This window comes from Drosophila willistoni (assembly GCF_018902025.1).
Source record: "Drosophila willistoni isolate 14030-0811.24 chromosome XR unlocalized genomic scaffold, UCI_dwil_1.1 Seg41, whole genome shotgun sequence".
Classification (NCBI taxonomy): Eukaryota; Metazoa; Arthropoda; class Insecta; order Diptera; family Drosophilidae; genus Drosophila; species Drosophila willistoni.
In genome coordinates this window covers 2,503,837-2,515,347 of record NW_025814058.1, presented here as the reverse complement: position 1 = coordinate 2,515,347, position 11,511 = coordinate 2,503,837, and the positions used below count along the sequence as shown (strand labels likewise).

The 11,511-nt window shown below is 39.2% G+C and overlaps 4 protein-coding genes across 4 annotated transcripts; all 4 read right to left on the bottom strand.

The window, feature by feature from the left end:
• Nucleotides 1–2,449, bottom strand: LOC6643167 (nucleobindin-2). Its single transcript, XM_002065965.4, has 3 exons — nt 2,096–2,449; nt 1,826–2,032; nt 1–1,754 (listed from the first exon to the last, which is right to left on the bottom strand). The coding sequence occupies exons 1-3, from the start codon at nt 2,153–2,155 to the stop codon at nt 315–317; spliced, it is 1,707 nt and encodes a 568-aa protein (XP_002066001.3). The 5' UTR covers nt 2,156–2,449; the 3' UTR covers nt 1–314.
• Nucleotides 2,450–2,741: 292 nt separating this feature from the next.
• On the bottom strand, nt 2,742–4,508 carry LOC6643166 (glycerol-3-phosphate phosphatase; the record flags this gene model as incomplete). The annotated part of the gene is made up of 2 exons (XM_002065964.4): nt 2,742–3,801; nt 4,307–4,508. Coding segments are annotated over 2 exons (1,056 nt in total), but the record flags the coding sequence as incomplete, so codon positions are not given.
• Nucleotides 4,509–5,511: 1,003 nt separating this feature from the next.
• On the bottom strand, nt 5,512–6,975 carry LOC6643068 (mediator of RNA polymerase II transcription subunit 19). Its single transcript, XM_002065963.4, has 3 exons — nt 6,272–6,975; nt 6,093–6,207; nt 5,512–6,032 (listed from the first exon to the last, which is right to left on the bottom strand). Exons 1-3 carry the CDS (start codon nt 6,707–6,709, stop codon nt 5,557–5,559), a joined length of 1,029 nt encoding a protein of 342 aa, XP_002065999.1. The 5' UTR covers nt 6,710–6,975; the 3' UTR covers nt 5,512–5,556.
• Nucleotides 6,976–7,168: 193 nt separating this feature from the next.
• Nucleotides 7,169–10,367, bottom strand: LOC6643067 (rab5 GDP/GTP exchange factor). The gene is made up of 4 exons (XM_023176092.2): nt 9,584–10,367; nt 9,280–9,522; nt 8,891–9,203; nt 7,169–8,787 (listed from the first exon to the last, which is right to left on the bottom strand). The coding sequence occupies exons 1-4, from the start codon at nt 9,729–9,731 to the stop codon at nt 7,338–7,340; spliced, it is 2,154 nt and encodes a 717-aa protein (XP_023031860.1). The 5' UTR covers nt 9,732–10,367; the 3' UTR covers nt 7,169–7,337.
• Between the last annotated feature and the right edge of the window lie 1,144 nt (nt 10,368–11,511).

The following is an 11,511-nucleotide window of genomic DNA, read 5'->3' as shown; positions in this document are numbered from 1 at the left end:
TTGCCTTCTGCACTTAAACATTTATTTGACTTTTTTTAATCGCGTATATAAATTCATATTAATTTATTATGTACATAAAATATGCGTTAAAAAAAAACTTAGAATAAATGCTGGAGAGACAACAGAGATGAGAAGAAGAAATAAATGTTGCTTTATATAAAAAAAGAGATTTGCTTGAAATGGAAACAGAATGCAAATGCAAAAGTTTTCCTTGTTACATCTGTGAGTTGGTCTCAGTTCGATTACAAAAAATTATCAACTATTTTTTGTATGGAATTTAGAAAAAGATCGTTGAAATGAACAATGGAATGTTCCTAGTGTTGTGGTGCTTGCGATGATTGCTGTTGCACCGTTTGTTGTTGTTGCTGTTGCACAGGTTGATGTTGTTGTTGTTGTTGCGGTTGCTGCTGTTGCACAGGTTGCTGTTGCTGCTGTTGCACAGGTTGTTGTTGCTGCTGCTGCTGTTGTTGTTGTATGGGCACTTGTGGATTTTGAATTGGCGGAGGGCTCTGATTGTTAACCTGCTGCTGTGCGGCTTGTGGTTGCTGATAGACAGGCTGCTGTTGCTGCTGTACATTTGGTTGTTGTTGCTGATGCTGCTGCTGATAGGCTGGCTGCTGTTGCTGCGGCTGTTGATAGACGGGCTGCTGTTGCTGATACACTGGCTGCTGTTGCCCCACTGTCTGATACACTTGATTGGGATGCAATTGCACAGGCTGTTGTTGTTGTTGCTGTTGTCCGTATGGATGTTGCTGATATTGTTGTTGCTGTTGTGCATATTGTTGCTGCTGCTGCAAATGCAATTGATCAGGTTGCTGATAGTGCAACTGCTGGCCAGATGGATGAGGAGCTTGCTGATATGGTGCCGGAGGAACTGCAGCATAATAACCCTGTGGCATATTCGGATGGGGCGGCAAATGGCCTTCGGCAATCAATCGTTGCACTTCTTCTTGGCGTCGACGTTCATATTCCAAATATTCATCATGTGTATATTGTGGCTGTTGGTCAATTGTTTCCCATTCAGGATCTTTCTGGAATTCCTCCTTGGTGGTCTGCTGCATGAATTCTTCAATGCTGATTAAACCGTCGTGGTTGCTATCTGTCTCTTGGAAATAATGTTCACGCATACGTTCCATTTCCTCTGCACGTTCTCGCATATCATCCTCTGGCAGATTGCTATTATAGACTTTGTCCAGTTCCTTTACGAACAAGGCCTTTACCTCTGCTTCATCCCAGTAGCCATTGCTGTCTACGTCATGGATGGAGAAAAAGGATTTGGGATCAAAATCATTCTTGTCCATATGATCTTGTTTCTCCCAAACCTCTTCCAACTGAGCCTTATTACCAGGATGGTGGAGTTTTTCGTGATCCTTGTGTTTTTTCTCCTTTTCATGAATCTCAGCATCGTATTTCTTGCGAGACTCCTCATCCATTTCTTTCTTTTGGGCCTCTCGTTCAAATTCCTTTTGCATTTCATATTCCTTAAATTCGCCACGTCGCTTGCGATCGGCTTCGGCCAAATCGTCGGAAGTCTTTTTAATTAACTTCTTTAGATCTTCTATCTCAAATGTGTGCTCATTATCGTGATCCAAATGTTGCGGCACCTTTAAATGCTTGCGATCAATATCATTTTTCAGTTCATAAGTCTGACTGGCCAATTCACGAAGACGTTCGAGCTCACGTCGCTTTATCTCGTCTAGCTTAGTACGTACATGATGATTCACATAATCCAGTTCTTGTGCGATTTTGCCACTCTGTAAACCCCAAACGACACGATTACGTACAATGATACATAAACCAGAAGGGGAGTTTTAATGCTACTTACACGTATATCTGCCTCAGGCGCCTTGTCTAACTTCTTACGAAACTCGGGATCCGCTTCAAGAGCCTCTACCACTTCCCTGAGATACCTTTCGTATTCCAGAGCAGTTTCCACATCAGCTGTGGCTGGTGTACTGCTGGCCTCCCCACCCTCGTGCTTCTTGTCATCGTTTTTCTTTTGGGTTACTGGCAAGGACGTGACCAGATGCACCTATTATCACAAATAGAAAACGCTTCAGTTTCAATTGCCATCAAATTTTATAAATCAACAAACCAGCAATATGGTGACCAGGAAGACAAGCAACGGCGAAACTGTCAGACCGGAGAACTTCATGTCTGCAACTGTGCTTGGTTACTTGACGGTCGCGTGGGCTTTTGATTTTTGTATCGAAACACTTGTACAAACAATAGAATATTTATTAAATATTCTGACGTGTCTGTTGTGCTGATCGAACTTGTTCTGCTTTGTTTGCTCTGGGTCGTCGTCGTCGTCTCCTTGGACCCGTGTTTGCGTGTGCACAGCTCTCGAGCTTGTTTTTGCAGTTTTGCTTTTAAATTAATATGTACATATAAAATATTGTAAATATAAAATATAAATATATGAAAAACACTTCGCCACGGTTCTCTTTAATTCGCTCGCTATTCGCTGTAAAAATTGAAAACTCGCCGTAAAAATTGAGAATTCGCCGTCAAAATTTTAATACTGTGCTAAACATGTTTTTGGCAATTGAACTGTTCTACGTGAACAATCGATAACGATTTCAGTTATCATAATTGACATAGAGGCGGTTCACACTTTACAAGGTTTAGAGTTTTTTTGTAAAGTGTATATAGTGTAAACACAATTTTAGATTCTTTTAAATTCAAGAATCAAATACTTTCAAATACAATAGACTTTAAAGCATTGGAAACACATAATATATGGACAACAATACAAAATACTTGTAAATTTATTTACATATATGATCTTTTCATTTGTTAATAAGAAAATTGTACTATAAAATTTAGTTAATTTTGGCGTTTAAAAATAAGTCCCTGTCTATTGTTTTATTTAGTGTACTAGTAGAGCCTCCAATTGGTTTATGGTTTTTATTTTATTTTTGTTGATAATTTTTAGCTGATATTTTTAATAAGATCCCCCGGACTGGCTCTCGACCAACGCAGGTAGCAAGTCACCCAAGCTGGGCAGATATACATCGGGTATGAGTTTCTTATCCTCGGGATTTGAACTTTTTTTCCATTGCGCTACATCGCTTAGTTGATGTATGCCAGTGCCAACGAGCAGAGTTTGGAAACCACAATTATAGCCTAGTAATATATCCGTATTGGCGCGATCACCAATCATCAGCGTTCGAGATGGATTTACTTTCTTCTGTTTGATTAGGGACTCACAAATGGCCGGATTCGGCTTACCAATCACAATTGGTGCCCGCTCCGCACAGGTTTCAATCGCTCGAACGAAACTTCCACTTCCAGGTACAACTAAATTCGGCATGGGAAACCGTTCATCCGTGTTTGTGGCAATGAACAAACAATTCGGATCGCTCAGGTACGAGGCGGCTTTGGTCATTTTTGGAAAACTAAAATGCTCATCGAATCCCACGACAACAGCTCCAATATCAGTATCCAATTTTAAATGCTGTGCCATAAACTCTCCCAACGTTCCTTGCATATAATCCGGACCAGCCTTAGTATGCTTTATCCCCACGAAATCAAGTTCTTGCGTGATACCCTCAGTTCCAATTACAAAGACTCGTTTATCGAAATTGCGTTGCTTCAGGTAGGCGGCAGTTGCATGGGCCGTGGATATAATCCCCTCTTCGGTTATTTGAAAACCCAGCTCCAAGCCCTTGGTTAACAGCTCAGCACGAGTTTTTGTTGAATTATTTGTGCAAAAATAAATGTTTTTGCCCTGGGCTTTCAATTGATTCATAACATCCGCTGCTCCATTAAGCGCCTTCCCATAGATCCATAGAACACCTAGAATGCATATATGTTGATATAGAGATTGTATATTTGAAATTGACTTCCTGTCCAGCGGCTGCTGTAAAGGGGTGCAAACGATGGTTTGCAATATTTTTGTTTCCGTTTTATGTATTAGATACATACATACATATATCTACATATTTACATTAATAAGCATGTATGTACATATATACTTTATAAATTTGAATATTTTGCAAATACATATACATACATATATATGTATATATATTGCTAAAATTACGCAAATTCCAATTTTGGGAACGCGTGTATTGTGTTGTGTGTGTGCGTGTATGTGTAGGGAACATTCATTAAGTCGACTAGGCCGCATGACTGGCCTTTTTGACATTGAAAGTTGCGACTCTTTCTCCTTCCCACTCTCAACAGGCCATACAATCACGCACTCATATGAAAAGCATATGAAGAAGAAAGGCCAACAACTACAATAACAGCTGCTGATCAATTGAATTTTTCTCAATTACATCATGTATATATAACTTACCATCACAATCCGAGATGACGCTATCAAAACTAGATAGCCATGATGAAATTTGGGACACCGAAAGATCCAAAAGATTTGTGCAAGTTTGCTTGTAAATTGACATACTGTTTTTTTTTTTTTTGAATTTTATGTAGTCGGAGGTATTGATTATTGGGTTACTAATGGTATTGTTGTTGCTGATACTATATAATTTGCAATGCCAATGTCAACTGCTGCGTACTATTAATATTGATGTCCATTTAGTTACAACATTTCACTGATAATAATTTGTTTAATTTACTGTCGAATTCAGAGCTAGAGTAATGGAGAGAGAGAGGAGACATATATTTCCTGAGAACTTGAACAGCTGAGCGAGGCGTTTTTGGTATTTTTTTTCGATAGTAAGCACAAGCAATAATGACAGTTCGGCGCCAAAATTCAAAACAATTCAAGCTTTTAAAGTTTTTGTTCAAATTTTTTTTTTCTTTTTTATTAGGCGCTTAGTATTAAAAAATTAATTACTTATAGTACAGTTGGGTTTATCCTATCTTTCCTTTCGTGTTTTGTTGAATCTCAGCTGGCTGGAAGAACAAATCATATATATGTATTTAAAAAAAAAACAAAAAAAAAAAAAAATTAAATACTGACTCCGACTCTCTACACTGATATAGAAAATGGAAAGAAAGAAAAATTGCATACAAGGTCTATTAATAATTAAAGAAAGAAGATTGGGACTTTGTTCTTAAATGAATAGATTTTCACTAAAATCTCTTTAAACCAACTATAAAATCTATGTTTAAAAAATGAAACTAATTTATATGTAATATAAAACTGATAAATTAATAACTAAACACAAAATATAGATAGAAAAATTGCATTTAAGGTGCAGTGGCAATGAGGGGATTTGTTTTGTGTGGTTTCCAAATAAAGAAATGGTAATTTTTTCTAAAGGAGATTTTCATCTGAATTTGCTTGGTACTTTTAAAACATTCTAAACCATTTTGTAAATGGTTTTTTTGGTTTTCATTCCAAGTAACTTTGTTATATATGTGAATTAATGTGATTGATGCCTGAGATATGGAGAACAAATAGGTTCTCGTTGGGGGCCCGGGGCCATATAAAACTGGCTGCGCGTTATGCCCTCTATTTCTGGGTCCCGTCTATCTCATTACGAGCCTGATGTAATTCTACTTCTCTTGTAAATTTTTGTGAGGTGCGGAGTTGAGTTAAATGAGAGAGGTAATGAGCCAAGTCTATTTCCCTAATCTTGCCTAAAACTGAGACATTAGTAAGCTACTACCGCCGCCTCCACTGCCTACACTACCACCGCCACCTCCACCAACTCCGCCTGGACCACCACTTGTGCCCAATACGGAGCCTAAAAGGCCACCACTTGACATTTGCTGCTGTTGCTGTTGCATTGGTTGCATCTGTTGCTGCTGCATTTGTAACGATGAGGGGAAATTATTTAACCCCACCACGCCAGGGCCCATGCTGGCTCCAAGATTAGAGAGTCCTCCAGAGCCAGGTCCGGCACTTAGGGCACCTAAGCTTGTGGCTCCCATAACTCCACTTACTGCACCCAAGCCACCGGTGGCGCCGCTGGGCAAGAGTCCAGCTCCAGGTTCGGGACTTTGATTTTTCTTTTTGCGTTTCTTTTCTTTTTTGCGTTTCTTTCGCTCTTTGTCATCCTCGTGGCGTTTTTGCTTTTTGTGCTTCTTTTCGTAAGTTTCCAGTCCAGCGGAATCTGCAAGAGATTTAGGGATTGACACCAACGAATACCAAAAAACTGACAGGAAGCACTCACCCAGCAACGTTGACTCCTGTCCGGGAGTAATGCCATCTTTGTGTTTGTGCTTTTTATGTTTGTTTTTGTGTTTCCGTGCAGGTGTGGCATATGTGGTTCGATATTGTTCTGGCAGCTGAAGCGAAAAATTTGATTATCGATCTGAAAGCACTCCCCTATAAAGCAAAATAGTTAATTACCGGCCCTGGATGTAAACGAAATCCTGCCAGCTGCACTGGGGTCAATGGCAACAGCTCCTTACCGCCTATGGGTGGTTTGTCGATGACACTCCTCAGCGTACTATTTTCCACAGGATGCGTGATAAGGTCATTGATTCCGGGGATATTCGGCAGGAACGATGCTAACGATTCCTTAAACTTTTTCTCCTTGAATTTGGTCAGCGTGTGGTGTAAGCCATATTCGGTCATGAGATCCTTATCCCCTGTTAGGTCTGCTTTGGCGGGTGGCTCTTTCATCGAGTAAAATGGTCCAGTGTGAATTATCGTGGGAGTCTTGCCCAGGGATATTGTTGTTTTCAATGTGCCCGATGAATCCTGTCGAGCCACCACAGGTGACCGACCACCATGAGGAGAGGACTTTGGTGAATCCATCATTATGTTGCCGTAATTGTTCATCATTTTGAAGGAGACAGAGGCGCTCTTTCTTTCACTCACTCATACACACACACATACACACACACACAACGCCAACACAACGCTAGGCTGAGACCTCGAAGGTCCGAAATCAGCCTCTCCCTTAATTTTAAGGGTTCACTTAGTCGAGTATATTTTTCCTCTAGTTATGGTTTGTTTTCCTCTATTTTGTTGCTATTATTTCATTTTTTACAATTAATACCAATTATTTCCACTTCGCAACTGTATTAGTGTTTGCAAACTATTCGATAGCGCCATCGATAGTCAAAAATTATTTCATATTCGATTTTTCCACCAATAAAAGTATCGAATAAAATTCGACATATTCGATTGTCGACTATCTAAAACGGAACCAAGAAAATTTTATCGGAACTTGTTTAAATCACTGTTCCCGGTATTTTCTTGTGTTCCCCTTATTCAATCTAGTAACTGCTAGTTTAAAACTTGCTATTTTATGTATGTATTTTATAAAGCATCCACTCTTACAAAACTAATTTGGTATTGTACAAATAAATATATATGTTATATGTGCAAACTATTTTATAAAAATTAATTGTATTTACAAAATCCTAGTTCACATAAGGGATGATAGGGAAAAATTCATTTTTGTCACTCATTGGTCACTGCCTGGAAGCGGCTGGCTGGTCGGTTCCAGGGAACTAAACTCGCCCGTGTTGCAGGATATGCTGGGAATATCAAAATTTGAGAAACCACGGTAGTTTACCTCCGGTTTTAGTGGGGAAGGCAAAAGGACATTGTTTGTAACTGGCAAATCGCTGTCGATCAAACTATCTGTTGTGGTATCTAGTAAACTGTTCTCAGACGCAGTTGCTGCAGAAGCAACAGCAACAGTATCTGTATGTGGAGCAATAACAGGAGCAGGAGTCGCAGCCGGCGCTGTCCGAAGGGGATCAAACTCATCTAGATTTAATTTGGATTCATCTGCTGTACTATTTTCACCACTCTGATCGGATAGATCAAAATCATAGTTGATATTTGTAAGGCCACCATGAAATTCGGATCCCAGCAATAGGACATCGGCGGGCTCAGAAGAGGATTCCTCCAGCAAGGACACAGCATCAAATGGTGTATAATTGAATATGGGTGAGGCAAAGAGCTGATCTGCCGGCTGGTGCAGCTGATGTTGGGGCAGAGGCGATAGCCTGCCAATGCTGGTGTCCTTCAAGGCCAAACCCGATGAGTCCGTGTGATTTGTAATCGTTGGAGGTGATTGAATGGAGTTGGATAAAAGATTGGCCTGATAGTGCCCGCCAACGGCTGCTACAGCGTTTTCTGGATTTAGATGCGAACGCGCCTGGCTTATCAAATAAGATGGCGTTTTAATGGGAAGCAAATTCAACGGAGCCTTAGCCATTACTGTGTCAACTTTTTCGGTTACTTCGTTTTGAAATTCGATCAATTCCTTTTCAAATTGCGTAATGCCCGTACTGATCACTGTATTCCTTTTTTGCAACACCTCCATGCGTTTCATGTTCTCCGAGATCAAATGAAGACTCTCGCAGGCCAACAGCGCGCTCTCCCAAGGAGTACTATACGGCTGTTGTCCCGACATGAAGGCATCAAACTCTTCATTGGTAATGCCCAAACTTTCGCCGTTTAAATTTTCTATAAAGGCAATGGCCGAGCAAAGATTGGTGAAATAATAGCCACCTTCTCCGCTCATTACGCGCGATGCATTCGTAAAGCGGGTGACAAAATTAATATTACTATGCAAGCGCACAGGATTTGCCTTGAGCACCACAAAGATTAGGGCGGGTAGAAAATCATCTGCACTGGCTGGCCCACCGGTGGCTCGTTTTAGTAGCTCGAAAATGTGACGACAACAACGAACAGTGCACTGAAGTTTCTCCTGAGGTGAATAGAAGGAATCGATGCCGACTAATTCCGAAATGGCATTGTATACCAAATCCCTTGCCTCGGCATTCACCTCATCGATGTTGCATTCCAAATGCTTTGCCGTAATCCAACTCAATTGACGTATTCGCTTCTGGACCTTTACATCGTTTTCCTCATCCGTTGTAAAATATGGACTGAAGAGGTATCTGAAATATATATGAAACGTTTTGATAAAAAAGAAATTACGAAGAAAAAAGCACACTAAGCCGGAGTTTGGGCAAGGGGAATTTATATGTGCTTATGACTCACTTGTGGTTCTGAGTCATGACCACTTTCTCGAAGAAGTCTATGGCACTATCTCGATCCTCATTAGTAGCTATCTCGAAGCGAGGATCGTTGTGCACAATATCTGCCACTTTTGTGTACGTATTCTGCACAAGATCGGACAACTCATCAACATTCTTGCTGCTATAGTTGTTCATGTATTTTCGTATTTCGCTATCTAGTCGCTGTATATCGCTTTTGAGCTTCCTTTTGCCATCGTCGGGAATGCGAAGCTGTCGAAATTGCAATATGAATTGACTTTCGGTTGGATCGGGAACATAGCCACGCTGTTGGGCAACTAAACAAACAGCAAAAAACAAGGATATGCTGAACTCTCCATTCTCTCCACATTTGGAATGTTGCAATTATCTTACTCTTCTGGCCAGCCTGGAGAGTTTTCTGTAAAACAGATGGCACATTGAACTTCTTCTTCTGCAGCGGGAGGGTCGATGATGTTTGATCGGACTCTTTTTCCTTCTCCAATGGCTTTGGCTTGGGCAACGTCTGATGATGATGATGATGCTGCTGCATCAACTGTTGTTGTTGCTGAGGCGACCTGCGCTCAATGTTGTTGCTGCTGCCACTGCCGGTCGCTGCATGGCTTTCGCCAGCCTTCTCTGTATAAAGCCACAACATAACTAAATGCATAAGTTAATGCTTCACGATAGTACTACTTACGCTTCTTGCGTTGCTTATCATTACGCTCGCGAAAACATTTCGAACAGAGCATCTCACACTGGGGAGTCCCATAGAAGCCACAACCCAACCGGCACTTTAGATCTTGCTGCCCCAGGCGCAGCGATGGTGGTCTGCTGCTAGTTGCCATTTTTTATTAATTTTGATTGTTTCGAACGAAGTATAATATATTGATTTGTTGTCTACGATTCCTCAATTTTACAAGTCAATTCGTGTACTTTTGTGTACCTGCTGCAGTTTAGAATTAGTGCAAACGTATTAATTTGCTGTAATTTCATGTAGTTTGAGTATTTTTTATTTGTTTTAATGTTTGTGGTTAAGTCTCCCCTTCTAAGTTGTTGTAATTTACATATTTGTATCTGTTGTTGAAGTGTTACTGTGACGAGATGTGCTCATATTATGGGCTTGGTCATCCCCCAAGTTGGGACCTCAGTTTTAGTTGGCCGGAAGTTTGTTTCCCATTGCTGGGAGTCCTAGAAAGGTGCAGTTTGGCCACAGGCGAGGGTGATTAGTTTAATTGATGGTGAAGCTTCTACGTATACTTAATATTGTAAAATCAAAACAAACAACTCCCTTAGACAGCAAGGTGCAAGTTTTTCGATTTTTGCGCAGTTGAAGCAAATAACCCTATTCTGGTTATTCTCGTTATTAAATTGTAAAAGTCAAAATAGAATACGAATTACTACGCTATTCGGTATGCTTTAATCACGATCTATGTAATAACCGACAGATAGCTAAGATATGAGTTGGTCAGAAAAACAATTTGCGATAGTGATGACAAAAAGTGCGATAACATTACTTAATAGAATTGCGATAACTTTCAGTATTTTCGATAGGCATATTGACGGCGATAGCTTATCGATAAGAATTAAATTTGAATAAGCACTGAATTTCAGTTACTACTGAAGTTAAATTTTACATTTTATTCGTTGAAAATAAGTATAACATAAACGATTTAAGTTGCAACATAAATAATTTTCAGATAAAATTGTAAATTGTTATATGGAACATCTGATGATTACATTCATACCTTTTTTTTTTGGAATTCGGATGTATTAAAATTAATTACGTTTTTTGAAAGTTTCTTAAAATGTTCTTTACATTTAGGACGGTTATACACGTTGAATGCAAATTTTAATTGTTTCGGAATTTAATTCTTATATTTTGGAGATTTTAATTATAACACGTACATTCATATGTATACAAAGAAAGCAAAATCAGTAATTTATAGTATAAGTAGCAGTTCACAACAACAATTCGAAAAAGCTCCGTCCTAATAAGTACCCTACCAACTAGACTATGAATTTTTGCAAAAATCTTGCTCCTAACTGTTCTATTCTGTTTATTTTTTATTCTTTGTTTTGTTCCCAAAACAATAACCAGCTTAATTGACTCACTCCTTTGAAAAAAATTAAATAAACAATCAAACAATGTAAAATACAAAAGGGCACATTAAATAACGAAATTGCCAAAACTCAAAAAAAAGACAAAATATCATTAAACCTAAACAGAGTAAAATTTACAAAATCGAACTGAAAAAAAGTATGTTCATCATTTCAATTTTAGATCCAATTATCACTTCCCACAATGGAGCAGTTGTTGTAGGTTTTTCGTTATTTAACAGCCCCCATTTTCATCAGCTCCACTCTAGCACTATTCTATTTTAGCTAATTCTTCTAAAAAAAATTCCATCTCATTTCGCAGTATAAGGATGCTTTGACCAAAAAAAAAAACCGACTCAAACACACACACACACACTCGTACACACATTCATTAATTAGTCTTAAAAATTGCTAATATTAAGTATATATTTTCTGTGCTAATGTCATCAAAAATGCAACTGCAACCTTATCCTCCATTGCACTAGAGCTTCCAACTACGTATACATAACATTCTACCTGCATTTGTTT

Excerpts from the sequence above, each read along its gene's own strand:
- LOC6643067 (XM_023176092.2), bottom strand. The coding sequence starts at position 9,731 with ATGGCAACTAGCAGCAGACCACCATCGCTGCGCCTGGGGCAGCAAGAT. Across the intron at positions 9,523-9,583 it reads TGATAAGCAACGCAAGAAGC|AGAAGGCTGGCGAAAGCCAT; the intron begins GTAAGTAGTACT and ends GGCTTTATACAG. Across the intron at positions 9,204-9,279 it reads TCTCCAGGCTGGCCAGAAGA|TTGCCCAACAGCGTGGCTAT; the intron begins GTAAGATAATTG and ends CTGTTTGTTTAG.
- LOC6643167 (XM_002065965.4), bottom strand. The coding sequence starts at position 2,155 with ATGAAGTTCTCCGGTCTGACAGTTTCGCCGTTGCTTGTCTTCCTGGTC. Across the intron at positions 2,033-2,095 it reads TCCTGGTCACCATATTGCTG|GTGCATCTGGTCACGTCCTT; the intron begins GTTTGTTGATTT and ends TTGTGATAATAG. Across the intron at positions 1,755-1,825 it reads CGCCTGAGGCAGATATACGT|AGTGGCAAAATCGCACAAGA; the intron begins GTAAGTAGCATT and ends TGGGGTTTACAG.
- LOC6643068 (XM_002065963.4), bottom strand. The coding sequence starts at position 6,709 with ATGATGAACAATTACGGCAACATAATGATGGATTCACCAAAGTCCTCT. Across the intron at positions 6,208-6,271 it reads TTCGTTTACATCCAGGGCCG|CTGCCAGAACAATATCGAAC; the intron begins GTAATTAACTAT and ends TTTTCGCTTCAG. Across the intron at positions 6,033-6,092 it reads ACAGGAGTCAACGTTGCTGG|ATTCCGCTGGACTGGAAACT; the intron begins GTGAGTGCTTCC and ends AATCTCTTGCAG.